Genomic DNA, 19,633 nt, shown 5'->3' on the forward strand with positions numbered 1-19,633 from the left:
GCGCGCGCGCCAGACACAGAGCGCGCGCGCGCCAGACACAGAGAGCGCGCGCGCGCCAGACACAGAGAGCGCGCGCGCGCCAGACAGAGAGAGCGCGCGTGCGCGCGCGCCAGACAGAGAGAGCGCGCGCGCGCCAGACAGAGAGCGCGCGCGCGCCAGACAGAGAGCGCGCGCGCCAGACACAGAGCGAGCGCGCGCCAGACACAGAGCGAGCGCTGCGCGCGCCAGACAGAGAGAGCGCGCGCGCGCCAGACACAGAGAGAGCGCGCGCGCCAGACACAGAGAGAGCGCGCACGCCAGACACAGAGAGAGCGCGCGCGCCAGACACAGAGAGAGCGCGCACGCCAGACACAGAGAGAGCGCGCGCGCGCCAGACACAGAGAGAGCGCGCGCGCGCTGCCAGACACAGAGAGAGCGCGCGCGCGCCAGACACAGAGAGCGCGCGCGCCAGACAGAGAGAGTGCGCGCACGCCAGGCACAGAGAGAGCGCGCGCACGCCAGGCACAGAGAGAACGCGCGCGCACGCGCCAGACAGAGAGAGCACGCGCGCCAGACACAGAGAGCGCGCGTGCGCGCGCCAGGCACAGAGAGAGCGCGCACGCGCCAGACACAGAGAGAGCGCGCGTGCGCGCGGCACAGAGAGAGCGCGCGCACGCCAGACACAGAGAGAGCGCTGCGCGCGCCAGACACAGGGAGAGAGTGCGCGCGCCAGACAGAGAGAGCGCGCGTGCGCGCGCGCCAGACAGAGAGAGCGCGCGTGCGCGCGCGCCAGACAGAGAGAGCGCGCGCTGCGCGCGCCAGACAGAGAGAGCGCGCGCGTGCGCGCCAGACAGAGAGAGCGCGCGGGCGCGCGCCAGACAGAGAGAGCGCGCGCGCGCCAGACACAGAGCGAGCGCGCGCCAGACACAGAGAGAGCGCGCGCGCGCCAGACACAGAGAGAGCGCGCGTGCGCGCCAGACACAGAGAGAGCGCGCGCAGTGCGCGCGCCAGACAAAGAGAGCGCGCGGGCGCGCGCCAGACAGAGAGAGCGCGCGCGCGCCAGACACAGAGCGAGCGCGCGCCAGACACAGAGAGAGCGCGCGCGCGCCAGACACAGAGAGAGCGCGCGCGCGCCAGACACAGAGAGAGCGCGCGCGCGCGCCAGACACAGAGAGAGCGCGCGCGCGCGCCAGACACACAGAGAGCGCGCGCGCGGCACAGAGAGAGCGCGCGCGCGCCAGGCACAGAGAGAACGCGCGCGCGCCAGACACAGAGAGAGCGCGCGCGCCAGACACAGAGAGAGCGCGCGCGCGCGCCAGACACAGAGAGAGCGCGCGCGCGCCAGACACAGAGAGAGCGCGCGCGCGCCAGACACAGAGAGAGCGCGCGCGCGCCAGACACAGAGAGAGCGCGCGCGCGCCAGACACAGAGAGAGCGCGCGCGCGCCAGACACAGAGAGCGCGCGCGCGCGCCAGACAGAGAGAGTGCGCGCACGCCAGGCACAGAGAGAGCGCGCGCACGCCAGGCACAGAGAGAACGCGCGCGCACGCGCCAGACAGAGAGAGCGCGCGCGCCAGACACAGAGAGCGCGCGTGCGCGCGCCAGGCACAGAGAGAGCGCGCGCGCGCCAGACACAGAGAGAGCGCGCGCGCGCCAGACACAGAGAGCGCGCGCGCGCCAGACAGAGAGAGCGCGCGCGCGCCAGACACCGAAAGCGCGCGCGCGTCAGACACAGAGAGGGCGCGCGCGCGCCAGACACAGAGAGAGCGCGCGCGCGCCAGACACAGAGAGAGCGCGCGCCAGACACAGAGAGCGCGCGCGCGCCAGACAGAGAGAGAGCGCGCGCACGCCAGACACAGAGAGCGCGCGCACGCCAGACAGAGAGCGCGCGCGCGCCAGACACAGAGACAGCGCGCGCGCGCCAGATACAGAGACAGCGCCCGTGCGCCAGACACAGAGTGAAAGAGAGAGACAGACATACAGAGTGAGAGAGAAAAAGAGAGAGAAAAAGAGAGAGACAGAGAGAAACAAAGAAAATTAACTTTTTCAGTGATCATGAACAAAACACTGCACATTAGCAGCATTCAACAGCCTCAGTGCTTTAAAATGAAAACAGAATTCAGTGCATTACATTTTAGCAAAGGATCTGAATTCTGTTTGGATAACTGATCCCCAATATTATTACAGGTGGGATTTGTCGCTGGTGCATAATGCATCAGAACCAGGTTTCCCCAAACGAGACAGAGTTCTTCTCTGCCCATGTACTAACTTGGTACACTTTCTACTTGTGCAAAGTAATGCGGACTTTAGCCATTTGAATCAGCTCAAATTTGGACCACATTCGGTCAGACTAAGTAAAGAGTTATAATCTAACTTGCATGTAAATGGTGAACACTCTACAAGAGACCCAGCACTTACTAATTTTGAATTATGGCTGTACAGTATCCTTACCTCACACTCAAGTCCTGGCTGTACAGTATCCTTACCTCACACTCAAGTCCAACTTTAGAGTCAGATGTACACAGTATATTCTCTAAAAAGCCATCTTTTGGACACAGACATGATGTCCATTCCAGTTTTGTATTTTTTCCCCTCCCCTCGTCCCCTGAAAGCACGGTTTCATGCAGGGATAGTTTCATGGGCAGAAGCTTCTCTCTGTTCCTTCATTTAAATGGTCATTCTCTGTGTGTGTGTCTGGGCAGTGAAAAGGCTCTTTAATCAGGAGCAGTATCACAGCTCAGCTTAATTCAGGCATCACCTGACATTAACATGCTCAAATATTCCTGATTGCCACCCTGCTGGTGTCCTCCTCCCGTAGCCCACAGACACCTGTACCATCACCACTGTTTCCCAGTAAACATCAGGCATCTGTTCACAGACTTGTGATCGACCCGAGTCTTTCCTTATCTGTATGGCTCAGTACCCATCAGGTATGGCCGTGATCTATTAAACTATAGAGGAAGCTGCACACACATTATAGTTTTACCAAGTTTCTCTATTAAAGCATATAGAGATGATGGTGGTATAGCAATAGCGTGGATCAGTGTTCTTTAAATGTTACGGTTAATAAAAGGGGGCATTTTTGCCGCAAGCCTACATTTCGTTGTACTGCACTTGTGCACTAACAATGACAAGTTGATTTGATTTGATTTGATGTCCTAGTACTCCTTTCTGACGCAGTGTGTTATTTTGGAATTAACTTACAATTTTTAAATGCTTTGCACTCGAGCCGAGTGTTAACATTTTTGTCACGCAGAAAAGCAAGTATCAGCACTCACCTGACACACTTAGGTTATTGAAGTGACAAATTGGCTCTTACAGATGTGCAGAGAGGTGTCTATTTTAAGTATGTTTATTCCTGAAAGGAGCTCAGGTTCTAAATACTGTACAATTAGGGGTCAATTTATCCATCCTGCACTCATAGGGAGCCCAGGTCAGAGCTCGGACTACAACAGCGCAGCCCCAATTCTTCAACCTGCACTCACTGCAAGCACGGAAAATTATCTATAAAGTTTGAAATCTAGCAAAACATTTTCAAGGTGACAAGTTAACTTATACAGACTATGCCACTAAGGGCTCGATTTTGCCATTGGGGTCGGGCTGGGGCGTGTCAGGTGGTTTTCGTGTCAGGACCCCAACTCTGATGTGAAGTAGGAAAAAGAGTGTGATTTTCCCCTAATTGGGCACTTGATTTCCAGCATGTGGGAATCCCTGGCCCAATTAGTCTTTCCATCCTGAAAGTCGCCTCTGATGATGTCATCAGTGCTGCTGGGTTTAAGGCCTGCAAGCAGCCTTGCTTCTTCTGGAGACTGGAAACGCTTTGGACATTGTATGAAGGACTTCATTTACTGACCATGTCCACCAGCAAGCAAAAGTGTGCACCTCGATTTGATGAGCCCTCCCTCCAAGCTATGGTGCAAGGAGCAAGATCTAATAAGGAGGTGCTCTTCCCTTCCTCCGGGAGAAAAAAGCCACCACAACAGACTAAAGCTGTGTGGCTGCAATTGGCCCAGGAGGTCAATGCCATCTCTATGTGCCGCAGAACCTGGCTGCAGTGCAGGAAGAGATTTCATGACCTTCTCCGCACAGGAAAAGTGAGTATGACTTTCTCATCACCCTCAATCTCATCTCTACCACCTCTCCTCACCAGCACTCTGCTTTGCCAACCTCTTCCTCCACATCCCACTTGACACTTACATCCCTGCACCCTTACCCATTCCCTCTCTCTCTATGGTCACATTCACTTAACTATTCGACCATGCAGCCCTCACACTCTCTATCACTGTGATGCAATGACAACTTACAACACACAGGGAGGGCCCTTTGTCTCCTTCTAAGCATCTATGCTATGGATTCTCTACACTCATTCCTTCATTCTCACTCAAACTCCGCTTGTGTCCCTCATTGCAGGAAAAGAGAGCCCACAATAAGATGGAAAGACCGAGGACAGGAGGAGGGCCACCCTCAGCAGCTCAGCTCACCACCTCGGAGGAGGTGGCCCTGGAAATTGCCGGGATCGATGAGGATTCCCAAGTGGGGGACAGACAGGCGGGCGCATCACAGCAAGCTGGTGACAGATTAGTTTGGCATCTCTCTCATTGACATTGCATGAGTGACTGATAAGTCAATCTGTTAGAGCATCAGAATCATTATGATCATCTGCACAATTCAATGTGCATGCAACCTTTACCTCACATCTCTAACTCTTTCCTTTACTCCCCCACAGGACCATCGAGAGCCCCCATCTCCACTGTCCAGGAGGAAGAGCCTGAGCTTCCAGACTCCTCAGAGGAAGCTGCAATCTCCGAGGGCGCTCAGTCAGCAGAATTAAGCGCACCCTGCACCAGCGCAGACACTCACACCTCGGTGGGACCTTCGGGACATAGAGTAGAGTTGTCACCTGGTGCATCACAGCTCACAACTGAGCATCAGCAGATGGTGGAGACAGGGACAGCAGTGGAGAGTCCTCGTGGCAGTGGAGAGGACGCTCCCAGCTCGGCTCCACTGCATGTCGACCCTGTGCCTCCGGGTCCATCCAGAAGGACAGCGGTGCTGGAACTCCAGGAACAGGTGCAGGAGTCTGGCAGGTTTTGTCTCCAGGGTCGCTGCGAGTGTGGAGCGAATGGAGAAGTCCATCGCTAACATGAGCAGAGCCTTTGTGGAGGTGTTGGCGCATGAACGTATCACCACGGAAAGGATGGCAACCTCCTTGGAAAGGATGGCTACCTCCATGGTAAGGCTGGCTACCGTAGAGGAGAGGATGGCTACAGTAGAGGAGAGGATGGCTACGTCCATGGAGGAGCTTAATCACCAGGGTATGGAAAACACGGTAACTGTTCAGAATAGACTGACATCTCTTGAGGAGCGATGGTCAGCTATTGAGCTAACAAACCAGACATTCATGCAAGTCCTCTGGAGTCGGACTTCCAGTGCAGAAACAGGTCCTCATGGCCCCCCTGCAGTGCAGCAAGGTGCTGTCCAGCCACTTGCTAGCTCTGAAGTGGGGCTGACCCATGAGAGGGATGTTGGTGGCATACAACAAGGAAGTGGGGGCTCCTCTCCAAGCGCTCACATGACCATGCCACTGCAGAGCCCTCGGTCAGAGCTCCACCCAACTGAGATCGGCGTCTCAACCCCTGCACAGCTGCAGGAGCAGCAGACTGTTGCCGGGCCCTCACAGGTTCGCAACCCCAGAGGACGCCCGCCAAAGGTGTCGAGACAGGAGCAGCAAGAAAGTGAGCAAGGGGCCTCCACATCTGCTGAAGCCACAGGGGAAGCACCACGTAAGAGGAAGATAATGCACAAGTAGTCACAAGGGTAGTCACTTGGGTGTAATGTGTTTAATTTTGAAAAGCCATCAGTTGCTTATTGTCATAAAAAATTCTGATGTCAAACTGTAGCAGTTGTGGCGTGTGTCATTTCATTAATGGGACTTCCACATTGAGGGTTTAGGGCGACTTGCAATTGTCAGTATGGTGGTCAGAGTGATAGGAATCCGCAGGTTCTTGGCCATTGTCGATGGTCTGATAAGAAGGTGCGAGGCTAAAGTGTTTGATTGTGCAGGTTAAGCAAGTCTGGCCAAGATGAGTGCGTCCCTTGCATCCCGGGCAGCAATGTGGTCGTGCGCTGGCGCCTTCTGGCCTGTGCAGCTTCAAGTGGCTGAACAGCAGCTTGGTGCTCCTGTTGTTGCTGCTGCTGTTGTTCATGGTTCTGCTGCTGCCACGGCTGGTCTTCGTCCGAATCTGATGTCCAGGAGGAAAGGAAATAAATGGTTTCCATGCTTCTGGTATGTGCCTCAGTTGAGGAAGCGCTCAATCAAGGTGGCGAGAGGGGTTTCCCAGGAGGTCACACTGGAGATGGGTGTCAGGCTCCAAACTTCCACAACAATGGGTATGCCTGCTAAAAGTTCCCCCAGACCTGAGACAATAAAGTTCTGCCACCTGCAAATGATGATTGCTGAAAACTCCTTTTTAATGGTGGAGCTGCAGCTGTTAGTAAGCAGTCCACTTGTGAGGCCGCCAGGATTCACTGGCATGTTCCAGAGGAGACGTGCAGGATGTGGGAAAAGTGGTAAAATCAGAAAGGCCTCTCAAAATGGGATTATAGAGGCAATTAAGTGGTTGTTAAGGGCCTATCCCGCCTCTTGGAGGCAGGATGGAAACGGGGTCAGAAAATATGCATTTGGGAAAATTGTTCGGAGGCGGAATCGGGCCCACCCGCCATTTTTTGTGACTTTACCATCTCACACGCCTCCAATCCCACCTGGCAAAGTCGAGCCCGAAGTGTTCCTACCACCACTTTTAACAAAGTAGGGGATCATTATGAACCTGCATTTCAAAACATTAGCAGCATTGATTATTTTGCCGCTATATATAGCCAGAATTCACTATCAATTGTTTTCAGTTATGTCAGCGATGTAGCCCATAACTCAGAGTCAGAGTTATACAGCACAGAAAGAGGCCCTTCGGCCCATCGCGTCCACGCCAGCCATCAAGCCCTGTCTAATCTAATCCCATTTTCCAGCATTTGGTCCGTAGCCTTGTATGCTATGGCATTTCAAGTGCTCATCCAAATGCTTCTTGAATGTTGTGAGGGTTCCTGCCTCTACCACCCTTTCAGGCAGTGAGTTCCAGATTCCATCCACCCTCTGGGTGAAAAAGTTCTTCCTCAAATCCCCTCTAAACCTCCTGCCCCTTACCTTGAATCTATGCCCCCTTGTTATTGACCCCTCTACTAAGGGAAAAAGTTCCTTTCTATCTACCCTATCTATGCCCCTCATAATTTTGTACACCTCAATCAGGTCCCCCCTCAGCCTTCTCTGCTCCAAGGAAAACAACCCCAGCCTATCTAGTCTTTCTTCATAGCTGAAGCGCTCCAGCCCAGGTAACATCCTGGTGAATCTCCTCTGCACCCTCGCCAAAGCAATCACATCCTTCCTATAGTGTGGCGACCAGAACTGCACACAGTATTCCAGCTGTGGCCTAACCAGCGTTTTGTACAGCTCCATCATAACCTCCCTGCTCTTATATTCTATGCCTCGGCTAATGAAGGCAAGTATCCCATATGCCTTTTTAACCACCTTATCCACCTGTTCTGCTGCCTTCAGGGATCTATGTACATGCACACCAAGGTCCCTCTGATCCTCTGTCTTTCCTAGGGTCTTACCATTCATTGTGTATTCCCTTGCCTTGTTAGTCCCTCCAAAATGCATCGCCTCACACTTTTCAGGGTTAAATTCCATTAGCCACTGTTCCGCCCATCTGACCAACCCATCTATATCGTCCTGCAGACTGAGGCTACCCTCCTCGCTATTTACCACCCCACCAATTTTCGTGTCATCTGCGAACTTACTGATCATACCTTTTACCTTCACATCCAAATCATTAATGTAGATCACAAACAGCAAGGGACCCAGCACCGATCCCTGCGGTACCCCACTGGACACAGGCTTCCAGTCACAAAAACAACCTTCGACCATCACCCTCTGCCTTCTGCCACTAAGCCAGTTTTGTATCCAATGTGCCAAGGCACCCTGGATCCCATGGGCTCTTACCTTCTTGACCAGTCTCCTGTGCGGGACTTTATCGAAAGCCTTACTGAAATCCATGTATACCACATCCACTGCACTACCCTCATCCACACACCTAGTCACCCCCTTGAAAAATTCAATCAAATTGGTCAGACATGATCTTCCCTTGACAAAGCCATGCTGACTATCCCTGATTAATCCTTGCCTCTCCAAGTGGAGACTAATTCTGTCCCTCAGAATTTTTTCCAATAATTTCCCTACCACTGATGTTAGGCTCACTGGCCTGTAATTCCCTGGTTTATCCCTACTACCCTTCTTGAATAATGGTACTACATTAGCTGTTCTCCAGTCCTCTGGCACATCCCCTGTGGCCAGAGGGGTTTTGAAAATTTGTGTCAGAGCCCCTGCAATCTCCTCCTTTGCCTCACACAGCAGCCTGGGATACATCTCATCCGGGCCTGGGGATTTATCCACTTTTAAGCCTGCTAAAACCGCTAGTACCTCCACCCTCTCGATGCTAATATGTTCAAGTATATCACAGTCCTCCTGCCCAATTTCTATGTCTACATCGTCCTTCTCCATAGTGAACACAGATGCAAAAAATTCATTTAAAACCTACATCTTCTGGCTCCACACACAGATTGCCACTTTGGTCCCTAATGGGCCCTACTCTTTCCCTAGTTATCCTCTTGCCCTTAATATACTTTTAGGATTTTCCTTTATTTTGCTCGCCAGTGTTATTTCATGGCCCCTCCTCGCTCTCCTAATTTCTTTTTTTAATTATCCCCCTGCACTTTTTATACTCCTCTAGGGTTTCCTCTGTCTTTAGTCCTTTGTATCTGCCAAAAGCCCCCCTTTTTTTCCTAATCCATTCTCATATATCCCTTGACATCCAAGGTTCCCTGGGCTTGTTGGTCCCACCCTTGACCTTTACGGGAACATGTTGCCATTGTACTCTCTCAATTTCCTTTCTGAAAGACTACCATTGCTCCGATGTGGATTTTCCTACAAGTAGCTGATCCCAGTCCACTTTGGCCAGATCCTGCCTTATAATATTAAAATCGGCCTTCCCCCAATTTAGAACCTTTATTTCCGGTCCATCTCTGTCCTTTTCCATGACTACCTTAAATCTCACCGAATTATGGTCACTGTCACCAAAGTGCTCACCTACTAACACTTCTACCACTTGCCGCCACATTCCCTAGAATTAGGTCCAGTACCGCCCCCTCTCTTGTAGGACTTTCTACATGCTGGCTCAAAAAGCTCTCCTGGATGCACTTTAAGAATTCTGCACCCTCTAAGCCTTTCACACTCTGACTATCCCAGTTAATATTGGGGAAGTTAAAATCCCCCACTATTATTACCCTATTATTTGCACATTTCTCTGCAATTTGCCTACATATCTGTTCCTCTATCTCCCCCTGACTGTTTGGGGGCCTATAGTACACTCCCAGCAAAGTGCTTGCCCCCTTTTTGTTTTTAAGTTCTACCCATATGGCCTCATTAGATGAACCTGTTAATATATCATCCCTCCTTACAGCAGTAATTGACTCCTTAATTAATATTGCGACACCCCCTCCTCTTTTACCCACCACCCCCCCCCCCCCCCCCCCCTCTGTCTCGCCTGAAAATTCTATACCCCGGAATATTGAGCTGCCAGTCTTGCCCCTCTCTCAACCATGTCTCCGTAATAGCAACAATATCATACTCCCATGTGTTCATCAACACCTTCAGTTCATCCACCTTATTCGCAAGACTCCTTGCATTAAAATATAAATGGCATCCAGCCTTGCCCTACTCCCTTGTGCCGTTACATATTTGCTCTGCCTTCCAAGCTGACTCGTTTTTTCCTCTATATTTGGCTGTACATCACCCCCTATTATAGCTCCACTCTGTATCCCATCCCCCTGCCAAGTTAGTTTAAACCCCCCCCAACAGTGCTAGCAAACCTCCCCGCAAGGATATTTGTCTCATTCTAGTTCAGGTGCAACCCGTCCGACTTGTACAAGTCCCACCTTCCCCAGAAGCAGACCCAGTGATCCAGGAAACTAAAGCCCTCCCTCCTGCACCAACTCTTTAGCCACGCATTCATCTGCTCTATCCTCCTATTCCTATACTCACTAGCACGTGGCACCGGGAGTAATCCAGAGATTACAACCTTTGAGGTCCTGCTCTTTAATCTGCTACCTAGCTCCTTAAATTCTTGCTGCAGGACCTCATCCCTCTTCCTACCCATGTCGTTGGTCCCAATGTGAACCACGACCTCTGACTGTTCACCCTCCCCCTTCAGAATGCCCTGCAGCCGTTCAGTGACATCCTTGACCCTGGCACCAGGGAGGCAACAAACCATCCTGGAGTCACGTCTACGGCCACAGAAACGCCTATCTGTTCCCCTTACGATAGAATCCCCTACCACTATTGCTCTCCCACTCTTTTTCCTCCCTTCCTGAGCAGCAGAAGCACCCCCGGTGCCAGGAAGTTGGCTGCTGCTGCCTTCCCCTGGTAAGTCATCCCCCTCAACAGTATCCAAATTGGTATACCTATTTGAGAGGGGGATGGCCAAAGGGGTCCCCTGCACTACCTGCCTGCTTCTACTGCTCCGCCTGATGGTCACCCATTCCCTTCTGCCTGTGCAGCCCTTACCTGCGGTGTGACCAACTCACTAAACATGTTATCCACGACCCTCTCAGCATCGCAAATGCTCCAAAACTCATCCATCCACAGCTCCAGCGCCTCAATGCGGTCTGCTAGTAGCTGCAGCTGGATACATTTCTGGCACACATGGTCGTCAGGGACACCGGCAGTGTCCCTGAATTCCCACATAGCGCAGGTGGAGCATAACACGGGGCTGGGCTGTCCTGACATGACTTACCCTTTAATTAATTTAAATTAATTCAATACCACCAATTAAAGATATACTCTAGGGCGCTTGTATGGCAGAAGTCCCCGCTACACCAGAGAGACCCTAGAAAATATAAACCGCAGAATTGAAGTTACGTTACAGCTAAATGATATATTTAAGGGCTCTGGTTTACAAACTAGATGATGAATATCACACCTTAGAAACTATAAACCACAGAGTTTAAGTTTAAAAAGAGAGAAATACTCACCAACCAATCACTTACCTGCTTTCTGGTGACGTCACATTTCGATTTCTTTTTACCTCCCTCCTTCCCTTTGAGTTCCGAGTTCGGAGATTAGTATGCCTTACCTGGTCTCTGGAGCCTTTTATAGCCCCGCTGCTGCCGCTCGAGTTTCCCTTTTATATATTATTCAAATATTGGTTTTATGCCTATGTACATATTTCTAAATAGATTTAAACTTTTAAATATATTTGCAAATGAACCAGAATTTATTTTTGTTACTCATTGTGTCACATTAATCTAATCGTGATACAGAACCCTTACACAGAGTCCTGCTGCCAGTTTACTTACTCAATGAGTGAAAAAGTTCGGTCATTTTCGGATGGTCCCAACAGGTACTCTGAGTCTGGTGGCTGGATAGAGAATGCACAAAAATCAACACTAAATCCAGAAGCATACTCCACAAAACTTTGGAAACTCTTCTTAACCCTAAAAGTATTTATCGGTGTGCCATAATTAGAGCCAGTCCATTCAGGAGTGAAATCAGGAAGCACTTTTTCCACAGAGAGTAGAAGAAATCTGGAATTCTCTTCCCTAAAAGGCTGTGGATGCTGGGTCAATTGAAGCTTTTAAGAATGAGATTGATAGATTTTTGGCAGGTGAGGGTATCAAGGGATATGGAGCAAAGGCAGGTAAATGGAGTTGAGGCACAGATTAGCCATGATTCCTGTTCTAACTGGGGTAAATATGTTTTAAAACTCTAGACGAGGGCCACTTCCATTAGAATATCAAGTATTCTCTGCTGCTGAATGTAAAAATAGTGTGTGTGTGAATTTATCATGTCCTAAAGTTATATTCATTGAAAACTGAAATGGAACGGTGCACACCTGTCTGTACATGCACATTAAGGGAGGTTAATCCAAACATTTATGATTAAGGCCCCATCTCTGTACTCTTTAAACTTCACCTTTTTGAGAGTGACTAATATAGTCCTGTCACAAACTAGTAGCACTCTTGCCTCTGAGTTAGAAGGCTGTGGGTTCAAGCCCTACTCCAGAGTAAAGCATATTATCTAGACTGACACTTCAGTGCAGTACTGAGGGAGTGTAGGATTTTGGGAGGTGCCATCTTTCAGATGAGACGTTAAACTGAGGCCCCGTCTACTAAAATGGTGGCACACCATAGACTAGATAAGGAGTGCCATCGACAAGCTAACCTATTTTAAATTTGGCATTTGGATGTGCTGCATATTGGACCCTCTTAAGATTAATCTCGTTATACAAACTAGACATTAATTTGCTGAAACTACCCTAACCTTGGTAGGTCTAGACTCTGCTCAGTGCCATCACAATGCAACAACAAATATGCTGTAAATAAAGGTGCTTTTAACTTGTAATTTAAATACATTTTGCAATCTGTAAGTCTTTCTAAAAACATCATGGTGCCATTCATTTACCATCTAAATTGTTATTTCCTGACTGTATGCAGAGCAAAGATCATGATTTAAAAAAAAAACATTTACAAAGATACATTTTAATAAAATGAATAGAGTTTAATTTTCAGCTTGCAGCATGGGCTCTGTCCCCAACCCACAATCGCAACACAACTTGGTATCATTACACTGCAGGTCACAGCAACAATGAAAGAACTTTTAAAGAAGAACAGATCAGTGAGATTACAAACCCTAGAGACTGTGCCGCAATGTTAAAATCTCTCTCTCCCTCCCTAATTAAGTTTATTTTTTAAAAGTACCATGGAAAGAGCATTATTTACTCTACATTTCAAAAACATTGAGATGTTAGATGCTCAGGAAAGACCACAGTAGAAATAACGCTTTGAGCTAAGTTACAGAACAAGGGTCAACAGTAACAATGGGCTTTGATGTAAATAAGTATTGCAGAATTGAAGTTTTTAAACCCTTTGAATAAGACGAGTCAGACTTTTTACAGCAATTTTTCAGGATAAGCATTTCTAGCTGAGGTCTAATAGTTATGTTAATAAACACTGTGGGAATCATTGACTGGTTTGAGTTCAGTTCTCCCAATGCTTGGTTCTACCAGCATCAGCAGATAAAATTAAGGTCAGTCCCAACAACAACAACTTGCATTTATGTGGCACCTTTAATGCAGTAAAACATCCCAAGATGCTTCACAGGAGTTTTATAAGGCAATAAATTTGACACCGAGCCACATAAGGACAAATTAGGGCAGGTGACCAAAAGCTTGGTCAAAGAGGTAGGTTTTAAAGAGCATCTTAAAGGAGGAAAGAGAGGTGGAGAGGTTTAGGCAGGGAATTCCAGAGCTTAGGGCCGAGGCAACAGAGGCATGGCCACCAATGGTTGAGCAATTATAATCAGGGATGCTCAAGAGGGCAGAATTAGAGGAGTGCAGATATCTCGGGGGGGGGGGTGTTGGTTTGTGGGGCTGGAGGAGATTACAGACAACGGGAGGGGCGAGGCCATGGAAGGATTTGAAAACAAGGATGAGAATTTTGAAATCAAGGCACTGCTTAACCGGGAGCCAACGTAGGTCAGTGAGCACAGGGGTGATGGGCGAACGGTTCTTGGTGCAAGTTAGAACACGGGCAGCCGAGTTTTGGATGACCTCAAGTGTACGTGGGGTAGAATGTGGGAGGCCAGCCAGGAGTGCATTGGAATAGTCAAGTCTAGAGGTAACAAAGGCATGGATGAGGGTTTCAGCAGCGGATGAGCGGAGGCAAGGGCAGAGACGGGTGATGTTACAGAGGTGGAAATAGGCAGTCTCAGTTATGCTGCAGATATGTGGTTGGAAGCTCAGTTCTGGGTCAAATTTGACACCAAGGTTGCGAACAGTGCGGTTCAGCCTCAGACAGATGTTAGGGAGAGGGATGGAGTCAGTGGCTAGGGAACAGAGTTTGTAGCGGTGACCGAAAACAATGGCTTCGGTCTTCCCAATATTTTATTGGAGAAAATTTCTGCTCATCCAGAACTGGATGTCGGACAAGCAGTCTGACAATTTAGAGACTGTGGAGGGGTCGAGAGAAGTGGTGGGTGAGGTAGAGCTGGGTGCCGTCAGCATACATGTGAAAACTGACGTCGTATCACCAAGGGGCAGCAAGTATATGAGAAATAGGAGGGTGCCAAGGATAGATCCTCGGGGGACACCAGAGGTAATGATGTGGGAGCGGGAAGAGAAGCCATTGCAGGTGATTCCCTGGCTATGATTAGATAGATAAGAATGGAACCAGGCGAGTGCAGTTCCACCCAGCTGGACAATGGTATGGAGGTGTTGGAGAAGGGTGGAGTGGTCAACCATGTCAAAGGCTGCAGACAAGTCAAGGAGGACAAGGAGGGATAGTTTACTACATTGTAAGCTCACAACTATTTGGCACACACATCCTGCACTGGTGAAAGAATGTGTGATTTCAATCGGTCATCGCTCAGTTTATAAAAATGCTCACGTCAGTGTGAAAAACAGCTCAAGACTGAATTGTTATGTGGTAAAAAAAAAAGATTCCTCTTTTCCACAAACTAATCTGGAAGTACTGCAATCCACATTTATCCTCTGTCAAAACAAATAAAGATTCCTAACGCTAACCCAGCTCCTGCAGGTAACTACACAATAACAAGCTAGCTGATCATTTGTGAAGAATTGCTAAATTAGAGGTCTATTAACTTTATAATAACACTGAGCAGTGTAGATACACTCATGTAATCCATTGAGAATCATGGCCCAATTTTCCATTTCAACACAAGATTACAATTTTTTAAATTCCAAAAATCTCAAATGCATGACTGCTTATTTGTGTATTTACCGAGTGCTGTGAATTGAGTTTGTGCCTACTCTTTGCCAAAGCAATACTAGACGAATCCCACTGCCTCACGCTCTCGCCATCACCCTGTAACTTCCTCTGCATTCTTACATTGGTTCCAACAGTAACTTAAAAATTAACAACCCATATTAAAAGACCAACTCTCAATAGATTTTAATGGAGATGTTGAGATATTATAATATTCATGGCAACAAATTTGCAAAAAATGGGCCGTATTTTGCGACCCCCCACGGGCGCGTATGAGGTGTGCACACACCCGTAGGGGCTGTGCAAGTTCCGGGTTTAGGCATGTGAAGCGCATGCGCTGAAACCCAGCACTTGCGATCTGTCAAGAATTGCCTGGCATCCTAGGGTTTTAAAAGAGGTAGCTGCAGAAATAGTGGATGCACTGGTATTAATCTTCTAGAATTCTCTAGATTCTAGAACAGTCCCCAAAATTGGAAGGTAACAAACATAACCCCGCTATTTAAGAAAGGAGAAAGAGAAAAAAACGGGGAAATATACGCCAGTTAGCCTGACATCAGTAGTAGGCAAAGTGCTAGAATCTATTATTAGGGACGTGGTAGCAGGGCACTTAGAAAATCATAGAGTCAACATGGTTTTATGAAAGATTTGTCAAACACGATTACCCTGTCAAAGATGTAACTAGTAGGATGGATAAGGGGGAACCAGTGGATGTAATGTATTTGGATTTTCAAAAAGCATTCGAGAAGGTGCCACACAAGAGGCTATTACACAAAATTAGGACACATGGTATTGGGGGTAATATATTAGCATGGATTGAGGATTGGTTAATGGACAGAAAACAGAGCGTAGGAATAAACGGGACTTTTTCAGGTTGGCAGGCTGTAACTAGCAGGGTACCGCAAGGATCAGTGCTTGGGCCTCAGCTATTTACAATCTATATTAATGACATGGATGAAGGGACTGAGTGTAACGTATCAAAGTTTGCTGATGATACAAAGTTAGGTGGGAAAGTAAGCTGTGAGGACGCAGAGGCTGCAGAGAGATATAGGCAGGTTGACTGAGTGGACAAGAACATGGTAAATGGATTACAATGTGGGGAAGTGTAAAGTTATCCACTTTGGTAGGAAAAACAAAAAAGCAGATTATTTTTTGAATGGTGAGACACTGGGAAATGTTTGCACTCAGAGGGACCTGGGTGTCCTTGTACATGAATCACAGAAAGTTAACGTGCAGATACAGCAAGCAATTAGGAAAGCGAATGGCATGTTAGCTTTTGTTACAAAGGGATCAGAGTATAAGAGTAAAGAAGTTTTACTACAATTATACAGGGCATTGATGAGGCCACACCTGGAGAACTGTGTACAGTTCTGGTCTCCTTACCGAAGGAAATATATACTTGCCTTAGAGGGAGTGCAGCGAAGGTTCACTAGACTGGTTCCTGGGATAAGGGAAATGCCCTATGAGGAGAGATTGAGTAGACTAGGCCTATATTTCTTAGAGTTTAGAAGAATGAGCAGTGATCTAATTGACACACATAAAAATTCTTAAAGGGCTTGACAGGGTTAATGCTGGGAAAATATGTTTCCCATGGCTGGGGAATCTAGAACACTGGGTCACAGACACAGAATAAAGGGTAGGCCTTTTAGGACTGAGATGAGGAGAAATTTCTTCACTCAAAGGGTTGTGAATCTTCGGAATTCTCTACCCCAGAGGGCTGTGGATGCTCAGTTGAGTATATTCAAGACAGAGGTCTATAAATTTTTGGGAACAAAAGGTATTAAGGGATATGGGGATAGTGCGGGAAGGTGGAGTAGAGGCAGAAGATCAGCCATGATCTTGATGAATGACAGAGCAGGCTCAAAGGTTCAAATTGCCTACTCCAGCTCCTATTTCTTATGTTTTTATGTTCTTATAGGAACAGGAGTTGCCCATTCAGTCCCTCAAACCTATTCCGCCATTCAATTAGATCATGTCTGATCTGTATCCTAATTCCATCCACCTGCCTTAGCTCCATATCCATTCATACCCTTGGCTAGCAAAAATCTAGCGATCTCGGATTTAAAATTATCAATTGAGCTAGCATCTACTGCTTTTTGTAGCAGTGTTCCACACTTCTATACCACCCTTTGCGTGAAGAAGTGTTTCCTAACTTCGCTCCTGGCACTGATTTTAAGGTTACGTCCCCTTGTCCTAAACTTCACACCAGTGGAAAAAGTTTCAATCTACCCTCTACGTCATGTCAGCCGTGGCTCAGTGGGTAGCACTCTCGCCTGAGTCAGAAGGTGTGGGTTCAAGTCCCACCCCAGAGGCTTGAGCACAAAAATCTAGGCTGACACTCCAGTGCAATACTGAGGGAGAGCTGCACTGTCACTGCCATCTTTCAGATGAGATGTTAAACTGAGGCCCCGTCTGCTTGGACTTCCAAAAGGCGTTTGATAAAGTGCCACATAATAGGTTTGCCAGCAAAGTTGAAGCCCATGGAATAAAAGGGACTGTGGCAGCATGGATACAACATTGACTAAGTGACAGGAAACAGAGAGTAGTGGGGAACAGTTGTTTTTCGGACTGGAGTAAGGTACACAGTGATGTTCTCCAGGGGTCGGTACTAGGACCACTGCTTTTCTTGATATATATTAATGATGACTTGGACTTAGGTGTACAGGGCACTAGCTCAAAATTTGCAGATGACACAAAACTTGGAAGTACAATGAACAGTGAGGAGGATAGTGATAAACTTCAGGAGGACATCGACAGGTTGGTGGAATGGGTGGACACGTGGCAGATGAAATTTAACGCAGAAAAGATACATTTTGGTAGGAAGAACGAGGAGAGGCAATATAAACTAAAGGGTACAATTCTAAAGGGGGTGCATGAACAGAGAGACCTGGGGGTATATGTGCACAAATTGTTGAAGGTGGTAGGGCAGGTTAAGAAAGTGGTTAAAAAAGCATACGGGATCCTGGGCTTCATAAAAAGAGGCATAGAGTACAAAAGCAAGGTAGTTATGATGAACCTTTATAAAACACTGGTTCGGCTTCAACTGGAGTATTGTGTCCAATTCTGGGAACCACACTTTAGGAAGGATGTGAAGGCCTTAGAGAGGGTGCAGAAAAGATTTACAAGAATGGTTTCAGGGATGAAGGACTTCAGTTACGTGGATAGAATGGAGGAGCTGGGGTTGTTCTCCTTAGAGCAGAGAAGGTCAAGAGGAGATTTGATAGAGGTGTTTAAAATCATGGAGTCTAGACAAAGTAGAGAGAGAAACTATTCCCATTGGCGGAAGGGTTGAGAACCAAACAACACAGATTTAAGGTGATTTGCAGAATAACCAAAGACAACATGAGAAAAAACCTTTTTAACGCAGTGAGTGGTTAGGATCTGGAATGCACTGCCTGAGAGGGTGGTGGAGGCAGATTCAATCCTGGCTTTCAAAAGCGAATTGGATAAGTATCTGAAGGAAAAAAATTTGCAGGGCTGCAGGGAAAGGGCAGCGGAGTGGGACTAGCTAAAGTGCTCTTGCAGAAAGCCAGCACGGGCTCAATGGGCCAAATGGCCTCTTTCTGTGCTGTAACCATTCTATGATTCTATAAACCAATTATTTTCAAAATCCTAAAAGCCTCAATCAAATCACCCCTTCACCTTCTATAATTCCACACCTAGTTTATATAATCTCGCCTCATAATTTAATCCTTGGGGCCCTGGTAATATTCTAGTGAATCTGCGCTGCACTCCTTCCAATGCCAATATATCACCGGCAGAGGAGGCCCGACACCAGAGGAGGCGAACCTGTGTGGGAGCGGCAGCAGGACCCGAGAGAAGCCGGAGCGGTCATAAAGGAGCGCGGCAGAAGAAGCTCAACACTGGAGGAGGTGGACCTGTGTGGGAGTGGCAGCGGGACCAGAGAGGCAAAATTCAAAAGATTGATGTCAGAGTGAAAAAAGTGAAGTTGGCACTAGAGAAGGAACCAATTGGTGAGTAGCTGGTGAGTGTTTTTAAGTTTTAGAAGTTTATTTTTTTTTGTCTGTAGCCTTTTAGTCTTTAACTAAGGGCAGAGGGTTATACTAAATACTTTAGTTAATTAATCTAATAACTAGAAGCATGGCAGGGCAGCTCGGTCCCTTGGAGTGCACATCCTGCGCCATGTGGGAAGTCCTGGATGCTTTGCATAAATAGAGGTATTGAGTATAAAAGTAGAGAAGTTATGCTGAACCTTTACAAAGCGCTGGTTAGGCCACAACTGGAGTATTGCATCCAGTTCTGGTCACCACACTTTAGGAAGGATGTGAAGGCCCTCGAGAGGGTGCAGAGGAGATTTACCAGAAGGGTTCCGGGGATGGGGGATCTTAGCTACAAGGACAGGTTGGAGAAGCTGGATTTATTTTCATTAGAGCAAAGGAGGTTGCGGGGTGATTTGATAGAGGTGTACAAGATTATAACGGGTTTGGATAGGCTAGATGGGGAAAGGCTGTTCCCACTAGTCGATGGTACAAGGACTAGGGGACACAGATTTAAGGTTTTGGGCAAGAGATATAGGGGGATGTGAGGAAAAACTTTTTTTACGCAGTGAGTGGTGAGGACCTGGAATTCGCTGCCGACGGAAGTGGTAGAAACGGAGACACTCCATGTTTTCAAGGGTAGACTGGATTGCTCTACAGAGAGCTGGCACAGACTCGATGGGCCGAATGGCCTCCTTCTGTGCCGTTATGACTCTATAACTATGACTATATTCTTTCTAAAGTGCGATGCCCAGAACTGTATGCAGTAC

The 19,633-nt window shown here is 48.2% G+C and overlaps 1 protein-coding gene across 2 annotated transcripts in view; it reads right to left on the reverse strand.

Annotated features, from left to right (window-relative positions):
• The window catches only part of LOC147121352 (utrophin-like), a 232,317-nt gene that overhangs the window by 132,531 nt on the left and 80,153 nt on the right, over positions 1 to 19,633 (reverse strand). For both annotated transcript variants that reach the window (XM_085981551.1, XM_085981550.1), the window contains one exon: positions 11,443 to 11,504. In XM_085981551.1, coding sequence (XP_085837677.1) covers positions 11,443 to 11,504 — 62 coding nt within the window. The remainder of the gene's footprint in view (positions 1 to 11,442; positions 11,505 to 19,633) is intronic.

This window comes from Somniosus microcephalus, chromosome 3 (genome assembly GCF_052327205.1).
Source record: "Somniosus microcephalus isolate GS21.2 chromosome 3, FLI_Smic_1.0, whole genome shotgun sequence".
In the NCBI taxonomy this organism is placed as follows: domain Eukaryota; kingdom Metazoa; phylum Chordata; class Chondrichthyes; order Squaliformes; family Somniosidae; genus Somniosus; species Somniosus microcephalus.